The 17,980-nt window shown below is 43.9% G+C and overlaps 1 protein-coding gene across 12 annotated transcripts in view; it reads left to right on the top strand.

Annotated features, from left to right (window-relative positions):
* Positions 1–17,980, top strand: part of Unc-13 (unc-13) — a 95,510-nt gene that overhangs the window by 39,541 nt on the left and 37,989 nt on the right. For all 12 annotated transcript variants that reach the window (XM_070660136.1, XM_070660137.1, XM_070660131.1 and 9 more), the window contains 2 exons: positions 12,606–12,649; positions 15,141–15,231. In XM_070660136.1, the coding sequence (XP_070516237.1) occupies positions 12,606–12,649; positions 15,141–15,231 (135 nt within the window). The remainder of the gene's footprint in view (positions 1–12,605; positions 12,650–15,140; positions 15,232–17,980) is intronic.

Below are 17,980 nucleotides of genomic sequence, written 5' to 3'. Positions count from 1 at the left end.
TTCGGTAACGATCGATCGATCGTGATCGACGATTACTGATTCACGAGATCCGTGCGCGAAGCGGCGCGCGGGGTCGTCGGCAAGCTCATTTATTAAGCATTTTAGACGTAATTAGATGGTGCTTTATTCGTAGATGCGCTTTAAGCTAGTGAATATTAACGTTAGAATCGGCCGCTGTGTCTGGGCGACGCGAACAAGTGTTGTGAAAAATATGCCCGCGAGAAATGCGATGCGACTGTTTTCGGAATAAGTATTTCGCCCACCCGAATTAATCTCATCCCAGTTCCGTTACTCGCGTTCTACTTTTATCACCCGACCGTTCCTCAATTTCCCTCCCGCTTTCCGGTTGCTAAAAAAAATTTTTTACGATTGCACGAAGCACAAGCGCCCGCGCTGGCGCCGAACGTTACCTGAGAATCGTAGAGGGCATAATGCCGAGTCACATTATAGCGATAAGAATACACGTCGCGCAGACACCGCGGAAAATTGTATTTCGTAAAACATCGAAATTCATCGCTCCCGTAAAAACGCCTGTAAGCGCACCGGAAGCTCGCGAGTACGCGAGCCCGTTCATCATACAGAAAAAAAAAAAAGAATAAGAAGAAAATGTAACGTAAATCGATCCGAAGTGAAAATCACGCCGGCAAAAAGATCGGCGTTTCTACGATGTGAAAGAGCACGCCGCGACAAAACGCACACGTAAAGGTGCCTGAGTAAAGAAGGCGCCGAAAATACGCGCGAAGCACAATGGGTTTTCAATTGCATAACTGTTAGCGCGACTAATTGCTCAGGACGGATGAGGGAAACGCGCGGGAAGCCCAACAGCGACTAATCGCCGCCAAATGAACACTTCGCACGATTTCCGACAATGTGCGGACAGTGCGAGCGCGCAACGCAAACGGAAAATCATTCCTTCCGCGATATTCGCAGTCGAGTCTTACGCTCGGTGACTGTCGTCTTAAAACTCTACACGCGGTTTTATAATGCAATCGCCACGAGCGGTTAAATCGCAACCACGACCTAACACAGCGTTTTAAGATCGCGCCCGCCGCGCCACGAAACATCAAATCGTACTGCGAGTACCGTTCTTAGTTCCTGACATCATAGAATATCGCATTCATATCCGCCACTGTTATACATCCACACACAACTTCCTATCACCCGACGCGACTTACGAGTACGTAGAGTCAATTTTGCAACGTTTCCGATCAGCATGGACGATTGCCCGAGGCATTTCTGTACTTCACGTTCGCGTTTTATATACGTAAAGTCCGATCGAGTCGCGCAGATCGATCGCGATTAATATCCGGTTAACGGGCCGCCTTGGGTACATCCGTCGTTACAATAAAGGGACTTCCAAAATCGGCGACGCTTAACGTTGACCCCAATACTAATGCCATCCAGGAACGCGCACACGTTTAGTGCGACAATATATTCCCCGGGACGATACATCCCCTGTATTCAATTCGCGCGTAAACGCAGAAAAAGTCGATACCTCGCGTACATCCTCGTGTAACTCGCGCCGTCGCGCGAGAGACAGTATTACGCCGACAATATCTCCGCAGCTTCCCGAGTGGAAAATGATTCCCACCGTTACCTAATAATTAGCCAAATTTGTGGTTCATCTCGTGGCTGTCTAGCAAAACTGTCCAGCACTGAATAGTTTTTCGCCGCGTACTAGTCTACTGCGCGTACTTATCTATTCTTTAACACATGCTCGATTGCATAGACCGCTGGTCGCCGAACCCGCCGATCTCCGCGGTAGTGTGAGTACGTGCGTGTGTTTACATCGGTCGGCAGATCTTCGCGTTTCGAGTTCGCAGGGTGGAGGACGCGCGGTAGCGGACGGCAAGAACCGGTTTGTCAGGTGAATTCGGCAGTCGAGCGAGAATTGCGTATAGCCAGAACACAACAGTAAACAAGTGCGCGGCGAAAAAAAAAAGATATCTATTTAGATACATGGTCCGCGCTCGACAGTGACTAGACGACCGATACTAGACTGATTTTGTTTTTTTTTTTTTTTTAAATGACAACTTTATTTTTTGAAGATAGTTAAGAAATATATTTAATCTGCGCGATCTAATAACTAGCTGCAAAATCAGATTAGCTAGATAAATTTCCACTCGGGTTGTACTTCTTATCTTTTCTACACGTTCCACTGCGAGGCGAGCCAACGACGGGAATGTATTCCCGTGGATTTCCTTCCGAAACAAGATTAGGTTTTTAAACGAGGGAAAGGAGGGGGGAAGGGGTAAAAACAAAAAAGAAAAAGAAAAGACGAATAAATGAATAAATGACAAAATTTGACGAATCCCTCCGATGATTTTTACGCCGACCGCAGGCAGAGATGCACGCGAGAACGCGTAATCGCGAAAGAGAGCCGCGCGTATCACGCCGGAAGAAAATTTACCGTGTACATACGGTCGCGTGCGTGAAATTTTTTCTAACAGTCGTCAATACGTCGCGGTGCAGCTACGGCAAGGTGGAGAACGACAAGACTAATGATTGTTGTACGTCGTTGTAGTAATAATTATTATACATTATACCGTGGTAGAGTAATAGAAGTATATCGTGACGATAACGCGCCGTTCGTATACACCTGTCTCCGTTACGCGTCGAGTCTCGGCGACTGGGTATAAAAAAATATGCCGCTGAAACGAGGGTGCTCTTTTAAAACTGCACACCGCTCCGGCGAAATTCCGTTCCGGGCGACAAAAGCGAGTTTGCACACCGACGATGAATTCGAGACGATGTATACGAGCGACGGGAAGTATTATTCCAACCGTTTGATAGCTTGCAGAAATAAGCATTTTTCCTGGTTCTCAACAGACGTTGCATATTATTCCGATCGATCGCATTGCGTACACCGACTGTCGGGTCGACTTGAATAAAAAACGATACGTAATGATCGAATGAATGAACGACGTGTGTACGCTTGCGAAAGACTCCTTACACAGACACACACACATACACACACGCACAACCACGTCCGATACATATGCTTCCGTATCTAAAGACTTACAGACGTATAGCGCTGTACCTAAGCTAGGTAATATTATCCTGCGTAACTCTCGATGTGTTGTGTTAGAATTAGGTGACTGGGACAGTACCTGGTGTTCAAAGAGTGTGTAGAGACGCTGGTTTCGATACCGATACATTTACCGGACGAGAACGGGCGGTAGGAAAATTCAGAGAGGAGAAAAATGCAAAATTTATACGGAGAGAGAAAATGCTAAGATGAATATCGCGAGCGTACGTACGAAGTTTTCGCCCGACGGCGCTCAAAATTCACAAAGTTTATTAAAGACTTTTAATAAGCTGCTAAGAATTATTTTGGGATACTTTATGCAACGGAGTTTTGGAGAAACCTCATATTTCGCGCATTATTTCTTAAAGCGGATAGCAAGGTACCGAAACCGGCGTCGCCGGTGCAAGAGTCAATAATACTGAAGAATAATGCAATCGTGAAAAAAAAAAAAAAAAGAAAAGAAAAAAAAGAGTGCTGTCCTGAGAGAAAACGAGGAAACTAAAGGCGCGTTAAAAACGGAGGCGTAACCTCCGGTGATCCGTCATGGATGCATAAGTGATAAGAAACCGGGCTAACTATTTCGAAATTATATGTCGTCGAGCCTCGCACGCTGATTGTAACAATAAAAATTCAGAGGCAAGCGTACTCCGCAGCTGCATAAAAAATTTCACTTTCGCTCGTCTCAACAAGTGCCATCTCTCTCCGACGACAAATAAAATGTAAACGCGCATATTATTTATATAAATATATATAAATTTATATATTATATAAATTTTATATACTATACAAATTTTTATATTTATGTATAAATATATATAATCTAAATGTAAAATTAATTTGTGCGCACGATTTCGCGAGCTCATCTCTTAAGAAAAAGCTGAAACGGTAGCTTCCAAGTCTTTTTGAGGCAAGTCTTTAAATGTACAATTTTGCACTCGCATTTGATAATTGCAATTACTTGCTATGCATGCTCGAGACCAATTACAATTAACTCGCCGCGTAACGAAAAACGCACGCACCACTTCTCTACCGTTTGTCTTTCATAGAGGAAAAAAAAAAAAAAGAAATTATAATTTTTCCTCGCGCGCTAATTTATTTATAATTCACGGTCCGACTGTTTCCCCCTTTTCCCCGCCGTTAGAATGAACATTTTTAACAAGGCAGTAAAACCAAACGCAAATCCCGGCCGTTTACCGGCAGGAAATTGAAGGAGAGGCGTCGCTTGTTTATTACAGGGTTATACGCAGCGTTAAAACGGCAAGATTTTTATATAATGCCGAGTTTTATATAAAACGATGCACTCTTCTTTCGCGGCTCTGTTAAAAGACACGTCGTCACTTGCGCGAAGGGATTCGTAAGGGAATTATAATCGCCCATTTCGTGGCTCGGTAATACTTCATTCGCGGAAACGCCGCGGGAAAAAATTTCGCCTGTTCGCGTAGCGTTATCTGTAAACGCGCGGACAAGCTCGTTGTTTCTCATACAGCGCGCCTGCATTATGCGGTTTCCTTAATCATTCCAGTTTCTATCAACAACTAGCAAGAATGTCATGCCGCTAATTAATGGTAACCGGTGACGCACGCGTGTTGGCAACTTGTTTCGTGGGCGCTGCGCTTGCACGGGTCGTCGCGAAATAGCGCGATGCTTTATAACGACGAAGAACATTATTATATATAACTCGAGAGAATGTCGCATTTTTTTTTTTTTTTTTCTTAGATTTATTCTTTCTCGCGAATCCGCCGCTTGACTCGCCACGAGTTCTAATTATTCAAATCAAAGAACGCGAGTGCCTTCCTTTCGCTCGAGAAAAATTTCACTTCTTACCTGGCACTTTTGCCTTCGGGAGTCGCTAAAAATCACCACAAATTCTGCTAAAAAAACGTTTCGATGAAATTTCCATTTATTACATTTTATTAACGTCTAATTTAAGCACTCCGCAAATTCCGGCGAAGGGACGAGAAAGAGATGCACTCGGAGGAGCGAGAGTGAAATGCTTTTTTAATTGAACGACGTCGATGCAGGGGATTTTAATTGGAGCGAGTCTTCGAGGAGGGAGAGCGGCTGGCTCCTCGACGTTCCGTGAATCGTCTTCGAGGCAAACGGACGTTTCGACTGACGGCGGGTCGAATTCGTGCTCGCGCATAAATCAATTACCGCGTCGTGGATTTGCGCCGCCTTGGCGAACGAAAGGGCCAGTCGGAGCACCGGCGAACGAGGTCGTCAGTCGAGCCGCCACGTTTCCCCGAACGGGACCGGCGGCGATATGAAGCCAATATGCGACAAGACCAATTCTCTACCGTTTCTCACTTTTATATGAGCGTAATGCGAAAGGAGCGACCGCGTCCGCGTCGAGATAAGTAATATGCTAGACGCCTAGTAATGGTCATTAATAACTATATGTATACTGTTGTGGTACCACTATAAGTGTCTAATACACGCTCGTAATCGTCTTCTCGAGCTTTGTCGCTCGAGTCACGGTGTGCCAGGCCGATTTTTTTCTTGGCTCTCTCAGACACTCACGTCTCATATACCCAAGAGTATCGTCATAATCCTTCGCAATCGATACATCTCTCACGCACACACTCGCATACGCCTAATTTTATGCATATGAATATATACATGAAGGTATATACATGTATACATATATTACTAGCCTACGCGGTAGATTTGTGTCAATTAATACTATAACAAAATGTTTAGTCGTGTTTTTTCCAGCGGAGCGAGCGATAAAACCGTAGCATGTAAGCTTTCGTGTGATAATCGAAACAACCGGGAGGTAGAAGGAAACGTGGCTCACAGCATCTCACAAGCTCACAATCTAAAAGAATTTTTTTAATTTTCTTTTGGTGTACTACGGTCGCTAAAGGCGACGCTAAAAAAAAAAAGTTTAATAAATTTGCATGAGAACGGGACGCGACAAAGATTATTCGTCAGACGTTAAATTATGGAATTTCGACTGAATTTCAACGAACGTTCTTTTTTTTTTCTTTTTTTTTTTTTAATTTGAAATTTATTTTCCGCGACAAAGTCAACGACGTGACGAAAAGCGTTGTTCAATTCTCGTTTGTTTTGTTATAATTTCTGATCCGATTCCCCATCAGCGGTCCTCATATTTTTCTGTATTTCCGCGTCGTGCAATTGGCGGCTGGATTAATTTTAATTGATCTGTCTGGCAATCCAGCCGGGCGCAAACTTGCTATTTTTTTTTTTTTTTTTTTTTTTTTTATTGATATACCGACAAGGCGACCCAGTGCGATACGTTACAGCAACCAGCCGAGATAATAGAGTGATCGATTACGTGGATCCGATGTCCCGTCTGCGCGCGCGCACGTAGTTCAATTTTAAGATAATTATTTTAAAAACTGTCAAGTAAGTGTGGCGGATATCGTTCTCGGAAAGTTCCTTGAGTCGAGAAGCGGAAGCGCAATTTGATACTCACATACCGGTAGATTTGTTTTATACTTAATGACGCGAAAGTTTGTTCGCAGCTAGTAGATATAAGTAACCCAAGTTTATTGAAGCGCAATTAAGATCAATTAACAGCTACTTCATAGAAAGACACTCGGGGGCGACAAGTCCGAGAAAAGATTTTTACGTTCTGGCGGTTTTTCTCGCGTAAAAGGACGCATTTTGTTGCCGCGATAATAAATACGAAGTCGTACGCGAAATGGCGTAAAAACTGGCATGACGTATGTCGAGAGGGTCACATCTGGGTTAGTCTTTAAGGAAATAAATTCGCCGCCTGAAAGGGCGATAATTTTACGGAATATATCTCGCGGAGAGTTTGAAGAACGAAAAAACGTACGAACGAAAGCGTGCCCATTTGTTTTTTTTTTTTTTTTTTTTTTTTGCGCATTCATGGACCAGGAAAACGTCAAAGGGATGCAGATTGCCAGTGCAATTGAGTGACATTAGTAAAGATCCCCCTCTTGACATGAGTCTCAGTCTCGCCTAGATTTATCCAATACCTTCCCTCGCCACTCGCGACGTAATAAGATCACGAGTGACTGTCACATATTCAGCATCCCCATAACCGGAAGTTACTTCGTGCTGGAAGTTGCATGCGCGTTACGCCTTTAGTGCATTCAACTTAGTTAATCCATTAGTCACGCCGAATGGGGAGTAGCAGCTCTGATATATCGCGAGCGCGTTGAAAGGATTCGAAGCTGTAATTTACAGGGAACTTTACGGGACGTTATGGAAATATTAGATTTTTAATTACACAGAGGACACAATCTGTGCTTGTAAAAGCGCCTGTAAAGATTTCTTTGTACTCATTTTTCATTAAAAAAAAAAAACAAAAGAAAAAACAATTATTTAATTCGCAAAATACGAAGAAGGCGGAAATGTATATATATAAACAGACAAAAACTCTCATTTCACCCTCCCGAATTAATTCGCCAGTCACACAGATTACTTCTGGCTCGTCTCTTAGCAACCCTTTGACGATGCCTAGCTTAAGGAGAACGACTGAAATCACATCTGACGACTAATCGCATTCTCCATTTATTTTCGTCTTGCAATTCATTGCGGACGACCGTTCGCGAATAATCATTTCGGCGATAACGCGGACGCGTCAAAATTACACGGGACATTAAGCGCGCGATGCGAAAGGGCGCGGGACACGCGAAGGGTGCGTCGGACACGCGAAGCGGTGTCTTTCGAACGTTGCGCAATAATTATGCAGACACGTAATGGACGCAAATGAAATTAAATTGAGTCGTGTAACAAGATTTATTTTATTTTATTTTTTTTACGATATATTTATATATGCATAAAATCTTTCGTCCATACCCTCTCCGCGAAATACGCGTCCTGTGTTCTTACGTGTGTTTAGACAACGCCGCCTGTTGTAAGGCCAGGGTTATCCCAGATACATATCCTATTATCATTAAGATTATTGGTACACCAGCGAAGGTGCTCGCGCAACGGATACGGACCATAACGGTAATTTACGACGGTCGAATCGGGGTGTTACACGTATCCACGCACGGAAGCGGAAGTTTAAGATAAATCGCTGTGAGCTGTGGGATGATTAGGCGAACGTGGGATTAGGTTGCCGCGGGTCTGCAACTTGGCCGCCGGCACAGTTAGTAGGCGCATACCATACCATCGTCATACACACACATACAGCACGACATATCATTCGCAGAAGTCGCATTTACATACCCTATACACGTATACACGCAGCTCAAGTTACCGCAAAGTTACACGCATAACACATACATGATCATACTGGGCAAATGCCTCTGGTTACCTGCGGCCATTCCCAGTTTTCGACTAACGTTGAAACACTTACGGGAATTTACTCGCGCGTTAACTCGCCAGGAATTCGAATCAATTGCCCTATCGGCGGGCATCGTTTGTTCCGAAAATTCGCGGGGCCTTTCGCGGGAGTTCATAGGACCGCCGAACAATTTCTCTCCGTTTATAATTACCTCGTACATCCCAGTGACATCGATATCATCGCTCGTAATAACGCCTATTTAATACATACTCACGAATTACGAACGTTATCGTACAGCGGAGTCCGGAATTTTCGACGGCTTCTAAAGCCCTATTGTTTTAGTAGCATGTTATCTAAGTGCATAGCGCTTCCATTTATTTTTATTTTTTTTCCGTTTATTTTTATTCTTTTTTTTTTTTTTTTTTCTTTAGCAGGGCACGCATCTGCTCGCGTACTCAGCAGGTTGATGGTAGCGCCGGGACAGAGCGGAGTTGGCTTTTATGCAAAAACGCGCGCATATCGCATGCATACGTAAACGGCGTGTGGCCCGTTTCCTGGGCCAGGCTTTCTTCCCGGAGCTGTATCAGCTTCGCTCGTAGCTCGCCCCATTTCCATTTCCATTAATCACCGACGTGCGCGCACACTTTCGTATATATTTGACAATCGTATCCGTTTCCTTTCCCGAATATGGACCCGCGGGAAATCTATTCCGATCTCGTAACTTTTATATACGCGGCGCGACTGTACAATCAACTTCCAATCGCGATGCTCTCGGAGAGCCGCATAAAAGCTTAGTGTTGCATGCATAAGTATTTCCTTTCGCTAATGGCCCGTCGTAGCCGTTGCCCTTGAATTCGCGAGTGAACCGGGGCATTACTAAAAGCACCTCGCGCGGAAGCGCTGAGAAACCCGTTTCGCGAATGCGTTTTATCCCTGGTTAAATTCAGTAATTGCGAAGCTCGCCGAATATTCCGGGCGTGTTATCGCTGCAAATAATCGCCGCGTATATTACATCGAGACGATATACGCAAGTAAACGTATCACGCGCATCACATATCCTACACGTTAGATTTTAATCCCTTCCCTAGAACCTCGCATAATGAGTTTCTAATTAATCAACGATGTTACGAGTGGATGAAACGAGACGGAAATTATAACCCGCGGTATCAGACGTTTAATAATCATTCCCACCCAATTGGAGCTCGCGGCGAGTGATTTACGTAAGGGGCAATGTTCTTTATGTATTTTAATGGGACGCGCGCGTTGGCCGCGGGTAAAAGCCCCAGGATAACGGGGCACAGAGAGCGGGGAGAGAGAGCTTTATCGTGAGTGTGCCTTCTCGTTGAGACGGAACGAGACGACGGCGAAGTTTCGCATAAATTTTTCCGCGACCTCAATCCGATTCGATGCCAAGGAACAGTTTGCTCGTGAAAATAGTGCGATCCGGCTTTCAGACGACGTCCGCCGGGACGCCCGAGCGGCGTCTCGCAAGTCCACGGAAAGAATTGATTCGACATAACCGCGTGCTCTCCCGATAGAATTTGAATTTCGCAAAAGTCTCGACGAGCGGGCACCTTTAAATCGCATATCCCACCGATATCGTTTCATTAAGTGTCATATCATTAACGGGAGGGACGGACGGGCCCTCGCGCCGTCCGTTCCTCGTCAATCGATGTAGTACAGCGAAGGTTTCTTAAGGCTTCTCAACTTAGCGAATAGCACCGTCAATTGACGACTAGTCTCTAAGCGAATTAAAGCAAAATACATTGTTAAGGCCTAATAGATAAAGGGAAAAAATAAAAAATAAAAAAAAAACCTTGTTAGAGAGTAACGAGTAATGCAGACGCAAGTACACATACAGAACACGACTCACGTACGCGGTTAGGTTTCCGTTGTTAATTGTACGTAAACGCTAGCCGGAATCATATTTCGCGTAGGCGATACTATATTCTGTATAAATGCATATCTACCATTGAGTTGAACATATATATTTCCTCACCTTTGAGCGCGTCTCCGACTCTGCCATTTTCACTTTCACGTTATTTATCGAATCTCACGTTTATCGGGAGCGAATTAATTCTGACTACGCGCAAAACTTCCGCATTCTGACAAAAATTAACCTCACGTAACATCGGGACGCGACAAACGTGTCCGCGTCCAGTTTCGGGGGCGAAATTCACGAGTCGAACGGGACTAATTTGTCGTTGCGCGCTTAAATTTGCCATACATATTATGAATAATTAATCCCCGCGTCGTTCCGCTGGCAGAAAATGTCACTCCGCGCCGCAAATGCGCGATATGAATTTTCGGGAACCGCTGACGAAGCTGGTTTCCTCGCCTTTTGGAACGATGGAGCCGGTTTGCGCAAAAATAACAATTTTTGTTTTCTTTTTTTGTACACGAAATTTTGCAGTCACGCGAACATTTATTTTAAATTTTTGCAACATGTTATGGCATATTTGCGCTGTAGCGTTCTAAAAAAAATTTTTTTTTATTCATGTAATCCCTGTTGTCAATTAAAACGTTCTGATCCAACGACTCGTTACGAATGCAAATCCATACGTGAACGTACATATTACGATAATGAGATCTAATGCTTTATTTATGCGTACCCTGGTGAGACGCTCTCAAAGGCCGTCATTTCATAATTAAACGTGAAAATGAAACGGATATCATGCTCCAGTGTTATCTAAGCTTTTTAAGAGATCAGAGGAAAAAAAAGAAAAAAAAGAGAACCCTTTCCGCGAAACTGTTCAAACGAAGGAGAGAACGAGAGAACGAGCGACAGATCAGGAGAAAAAGAGTGAGAGTGCGATAGGTACGAGAGTGAAGATAAAAAATTGTAATTTGCGAGAATGAAGGGGTGAAATTGCGTGCGGAAGGCGCGAGAAAGGGAGAGAGAGAGTGAGACAGCGTTAAGGGACGAAATACCTGCGACTCTAACTCTAAATACTTATTACACTTGTTACGCTATCGATAAGTTTATATTATATCTCTATCGTGACAGAATTTACGACGTATTGTACGTGATATTATATTTATACGGGCTGTTACACACTCTATCTCCGAAACTTCCATTTCAACGCGCGGCCGAGCGAACGTGGACGGGTACGCGAGAGCGCAGGAGAATGAGAGGCGAAGGGTTGGGCGGAGGATGCCCGAGAAAACGTATGGAAGAGTGAACAGCATCGGGCATACTGTCAGCTGCTGATACGCGTATATATTCCTTTCTCTTCGGCGGCGGGTGCCGATTAGTTCTCGAGAGCCGAATGCTTATTGGGAAAAATTGTCACCGCGATAAGGAACTACGGCTAACAGATCGTGAGAGGAGGGTATTTAATGCGAGGAGAACCGATACGGGAAGGGGGGGTCGGTACCTTGAGGGCTGGCGGAGGCACGAAAACGACAGGATTTACCGCGAGTACACTGCGAACTCGTACGAACGATTGGACCATGAATCGAGCCAGCTGACAGACGACAAAATACCGGTGCTTCTTCGAGGTCGCCGGCGGGCCGAAGGTTGATTAATGGCGACAAGCGAGACGAGAATAGGTTCGACCTGTCCGACGAACGAGAAAGGGATTAAGCGGAAAGGCTCGCAGTCGGACTGCGAGCGAGAGACCGAGAGGGATGGGTACATCTACATCGATGCAGTCGACAGAGTATGGAAGATTTGCGATGCGGAGAACAATAGATGGGTGAAGAGGAAAGTGCAGCTACAAGCGCGAAGGCGGACGGAACGGGATCGTATTCGAGCCAGGGAGGAGGCCCTGAGTCTGAACCAAGCCGGATCGTAAGGGTGAAGAAGTCAGCTCTCTCCACGGTGGAGAGACCAATACATTGAAAATCATATACGAACGGATCACTTACTGCTTTTTTTTTTTTTCCTATTCTGCGATAGTTGACATAAGAAAGCAATTTTGTTATATTTTTCCCGTATCATTCAGCGATTTCCTCTATACCCATCTCATTCTGCTCTTTCGTCATATTTCTTCCTTAGATGATAGAACGAGAACGGAGCATTGTGCGTGCGCGCGGCCACGAAAATCAAAGCGAGAGAATCCATCTAGCGGTTTTGTAATTTCGAACTTTAAGTGAGAAACCGAACGACGAGAACGAGAATTTCCAAGATAGATCTCGTTCGTTATTCTTGCCCGTATTGTCTTCCTCGTGTTATTTTGTGGCCGCGCGTTTTTTACCTAAGACTGTAATTATGCGAAAATGAAAAAAAAAAAATACAATCCCTGCGCCACATATTGCGTTCACGCGATCGGCATCGCGCGCTCTCCATTTCATTTTTTGAACTGTTACCGAGCTTGTTTTTAATAAAGTTGTTTTTTTGTTTGTTAGAATGGCAGTGGGCCAGGCGGCGAATCTGGCGGACGAGCGAACGGGTGAGTTTATCAAGTTATTTCCTAATTAAGCTTTTAATAACCCTTAATAATTTTAAATTTGTATTTATTAAAAGAAACCATGCGCACGCCTCGCGTGCGCTATTTTTCGGGAGGTCCCAATTTGTGCGTTATTATAATTGGGGACATTAATTAATTATGGTCGACAATGTGTTGCCGGTTTAAGAGACACAGTTACAAATCATCAAAAAAAAATCATGCGACTTACCAATCTGCATGAGCTTCAGCGGAGTTGAAGAATTCTGCCGGTGACTGTAACATAAAAAGGAAATTATTAATATAGATATGCCATATATTATTTAGTTAATAAGATTAAAAAAAAAAGGTAAAAGTTTTTGTTTTTTTAATAAAGATTTTATTTTATAAATTCATGCTCACCTAAAAGTTGCTCCGCTGGTGCAGGATGCCCGTCCCGGGCCTGCTCCTCCTCTCAGATGGGACGTGTCGAGTCATCCTTCCGCGCACAAGTCACTCGCGAACACCCCGACCGTGATTTTACCATCGCGAATTAGTAATCACTTTCGCGCGTTCTATGTTCGGCACTCGCGTTTAGAATAAAGTCGTATATCAAAAAATTCCGCACGAATACTTAACGAACTCCCGGAACGACCGACAAACCGACTGCGGTTTGTTTAATTAATAATATCGGCGGTAACGATACTTTTGTAGACGACGGTGGGTGCAGCTGCGTTAATCTGTAACAAAAAAAAATTTAATTTAATTGTAGAGATGCTATTTAATCTTTAAAGAAGAATGCACGCGCTTCTGAACGGTATATCAATTAAATAACTAAAAATAAATTTTTCCATGACGATAAGCTATTAGATTTGTATTTCACAAAAGTGATTCTTACCTCTGGGGTTGCTCCGTCGATGCACGATGCCTTTCCGAGGCCTCCTCCTCCTCTCAGAATATCAGGTAGCCCTTCCGTCTGAGTGACCAGCTTCCTCTTATTGTTAGACCGCTTAAACTTAGTCCTCACTAGTTCCCTCCTGGTTATCTGGAAACAGAAAGCCCGGATAATGAATTAAAACTGCGCGAGTCCACGCAACACATATGAGATAAAAAGATCATTTCAGAGAGACGAACGCGTAAGGATATAACTCGCTTTACGGAAAGGAGATATACTCACACGTGCTCTCCTTACACAGATAATGGGGAGGATAAGATAGTTCCCGTACCGGACGATTTTCGCTGCACGCAATACGCAAATGAATATTACTTCCGGCACGGACACACGTGGCTGCGGTACAGTGCGTCGTGAGTACGTGTGCTTCGCGCGACCGCTGGAGAAGGACAAAGCGAGAGTGGGAGTAGTGGGGGAAAATACCTAGCGCGCAGCACGTACGCTCGCGCTCGCCTATCCTCCTCCTTCCCCCCCGGCTACCTGCCCGTTCTTAGTTGTAATATAATATTTCGGATCGACCAAAGAATCAAAAGGACCTCCGCTTTACATCGTAGTCAGTTTCTACTCAGTTTTCGGGAGCTAAATCTTATACCAAGCACCCTGTATATCTGATAAAAAAAAATATATCTACTATATAAAATATATATGACGAGATATAATACATATATAACTTTTTTCCGAAGAACGATTTGAGACATCTCAATCATTTTTATATGTCAAATGGAAGATGGGGTGAAATCATTGGTAAAATCTCTCAAAAATTTCCGACAAATTGTTATTTTGAAGTGCACGAGTAATGTATTTCATGATCTATCGTTATTTGACATAAAAAAAAAAAAAATTCGAACCGTATAAACGGCTCTTAGATCTTGGGAAAATGCAGATGCTCGTCGCGCCCGCTGCTTTTTCCCTTAAAATCGAGATTTTTGCGGGATTGCCTGTATTTTACAGGTCACCACATCGAATTTTATGAGTTCTCGTCAAGAAACGAGTTTAACATTATACATTTTTTTATATACTCTAAATTTATTGGACATTTAAAAGTGTCGGTAAAAAATAAAGAAATATATATATATATATAATTTTAATGCGGCAAAGAGCAGATTTAAACGCGCTGAAACTTAAATTTTCTAAAAACTTTCTAACGAGCGCGAAATTTCCATCGTGTGCTCCCAGCAGATTTTCCAGCGTTCTGAATTGCAGGAGAAGATCTCTAGTGGAACTATGGCTAACTTAAGCTCGCAGTTTGATTTGAAAGTTCAGTTCATTTCCAATCCACATAGAATCGATCTTAGACTCGAACAAACGCTTTGTCGCTGCTCATTGTTCGCGGTGTCCCGTTCAAACATTTGAATTTTCAATCGGGGTCTTAAAATTGCTTTTAAATTCCTTTTTGTTAAATGGATAACGCGTGCAAGGATCGCAGTTCGGACAAGTGTAATCGCGTAATAAAACTGTGGCGTTAAATTAAAAAAAAGAATAATTGATTGCGCACTGGTTGTTCGAGCGAAAAACGACGTGTGCGGACTCATACTGATGCAACTTCCGAAATCTTTTCTGTTGCAGACATCCGGGCGACAATCCCTTCTACAGTACCATCGACAGCATGCCGGACATTCGGCCGCGCCGGAAGTCGATACCATTGGTTTCCGAGCTGGTAGGTAACCGATTACCCATTAACATCATTCCCACCATTGTCGCGTACATATACATTATGTATAAGTACACCGTGTACACACATACATGTATGTACATTGCCTGGACCGTGTCCATACATACATACACGCGTCGGAAATAATTATTTGATCCGACGAAATACTCTCGTTGTTGTCGTCATCGTTACGCCGCCGCCGTCGTCGTCGTTCTCTTCCGCAAGCTAGGACAATACCGTCGAAGGTGCGAAGGATACGTTGTTCCTCGTGGCACGCGTTTGACCTTTCCATTGTGATTACGCGACCGGTTGAATTTAATTAATTCGCCCGAATGGCCGGAGGCCGTCTCTTGATACGCGCTATTTCGAGTTTTAAACGCACCGCGGGCTCCTTTGGCACGCTTTGCCATTTTCCGTTTCTGCGCCCGGCAGAACGAAAACGAAGTCGGCATTAATTACAGCGATACATGCGCGGCGTGGGCACCGCGCTAAATGCGTAAGGTTCTAGTTGAACGTCCGCGTACAAATTATAATCGCTAAATTTTCTCGGTAAATTTTTTCATAAAGCCAACTTTACGCGTCTGTACGTATAGGTCGCGTGGAATCGCCGTGCAAAAGCTCCGGGAAAAGCACCGTTGAACGCGGTAAAGTCGTTCGCGGATCTCCGCCGGTTTGAGCGAGATGGAAAATGAACTGACGCTCGACGTCGATCAATCGGGCGGCACGTGCGATTGATTATGCTAATGCCCCTCGCTGATGCATACAGTGGCATCGTTGCCATTGCATTTTACTTATCCCGCCGCGTCTACCGTCGGGAAGAGGATTGTAAACTTCGCTTTCTCTCTTTGTCAACTTCTTTTATGAATACATCAGTGGCGGGGAAAATTATAACTGCGAGTTATCCCGAGTTTAATTAGCCTGTCATCCGACGGCTACGCGAGTCCTCCCGATTACAAAACAGCCGTCGCTTCTTCCTCAGCCCTTATATCTTCATCTCGCGAGACGACGGCGACGACGGTGGCCTGAAACACCCCTCCCCCCCGTCGCGAGATCTCTAACTTTGTGTGTCACGCGCGACGCATCCGAGGATCCGCTTGGTGGAGCAAAAGCACCGGGATAAGAACGTGGTATTACGAAAAGCATTTTCGTTTAATGTTTCAAGGCGGCAACGGGAGATCCTCTGATGCGGCTCGCAGCGACCGTGTATCTCGTCGTGACCTAATTGCGTGTTTTACGTTTCAGTGTTATCGTCGTTTCTCTGCGACGAATCGAATTGCTAATTTATCTAAAACCCGTCGCAAAATGCCAGCAAGCGAAATCTGGCAAAATATGTCTCGCCTCCCACGTGCTCCTCCCTCTGCTCCCCCCTCTATTTTTTATATCCCCGAAATTTCCGAACACAAAGGACGTTTCACAGCCCGATAATTGCAATTTCCCTGGTGTCCTAAATATATTTGCAAATAAATAAGTGAATAAAAGTCATTGGTTCGTGAAATGCGAATAACACGACTGAGAGACTTCAATCGTTATTTCGACAAAATGTAATAAATTTAATCGCGACAACGAATTATGCCCGGGATCGGCAGAAGCATTTTACGGCTCAAACTCGCGATTCGTTCCCGAGCTATCCCCGTATTTATATTGATCGGTCAGAAATGGTGGAAAAGTCGTGATTTGAAATTCGGATAAGTCGTATATATTCGCGACAATTTATTCCGCCGGCCGTATAAACAACGTGTAGAGTAAAGACAAGCAGCCGCGAATCCCTTTTAAGTAAATCACTCTCAGCAATTGTTTATTCGAGCCAATAAAAATAGCCATCGAGTTTGATTTGCAAAAAAGCAGCAAACAAGCTTTATTTAAAAAAAAAAAAAAATTTTTTAATAATAAAAAGAAGAAATATAAAACTGCGAGCGGCTTACAAAGCGCGGAGGCTCTCGTTTTAACCAGATTATTACGTGCACGATAATGACGCACGTGCTCGAAACGGTAATAAATATGTCTTGTCTACGTCACGGATGCCATTGCAGGCCAGGGGGTCGCGTGTGTGCAACTAGTGCGTGATGCTTTAAATGAAATTCTTAAGTAGTTTATCGATCGCAAGAGAAAAGCACCTAGCAGGGATAAGTGTGTCGCGGAAAAAATGTGATTTAATTTAATACTGGGAAACTGACACGCGCTAATGGTAAAGTGATTTTTTTTTTAACCGCGGTAAAATAATAGAAAATTGAATTTTTTAATTAACCCGTATAATACATCTAGGGTTTCCATACATTTTCGAAATTGTAGATTTGAAACCTCGGAGCCCTGATTGCATTTTTCAGACTACGTGTTAATTTAGTGTTAAAAAAATAAAAAATAAAAAAAGGGATTCGCTAATTCCACTGTTCCTTGCAAGTAGCGTATACCCAGCGTACCCCCACGTCCTAAATATAAAAGTACATCCCCGATCGCCCCTTAGGTCCCGGGAAATCCGATATCTGTCCTTGTGTGTGTTTGTCTCCTCGTTTAATGTTAACGGTTTACATATAATTGTTGTGCATATTTCACGTAAGCCCCCCTCCCCCAAAATCCCGAAGTCCTGCGACGCGAAATACATTTTCATGTGATATCGTGACGTAAATAAAATTGTCCAGGCAGTTCGCAAAAAGCGTGAAAAGATTACTGGGCTATAACCGCGTAGCGTTTACGTTATTCGCTGGAAAAATTGCCGCGCCAGTGGCAAACCACACGCATCGTCTGTATCGATATCGAG

This window comes from Cardiocondyla obscurior, linkage group LG08 (assembly GCF_019399895.1).
Source record: "Cardiocondyla obscurior isolate alpha-2009 linkage group LG08, Cobs3.1, whole genome shotgun sequence".
Lineage (NCBI taxonomy): Eukaryota > Metazoa > Arthropoda > Insecta > Hymenoptera > Formicidae > Cardiocondyla > Cardiocondyla obscurior.
The sequence above is the reverse complement of the archived record's forward strand: the minus strand, read 5'-3'. Positions and strand labels throughout refer to the sequence as shown.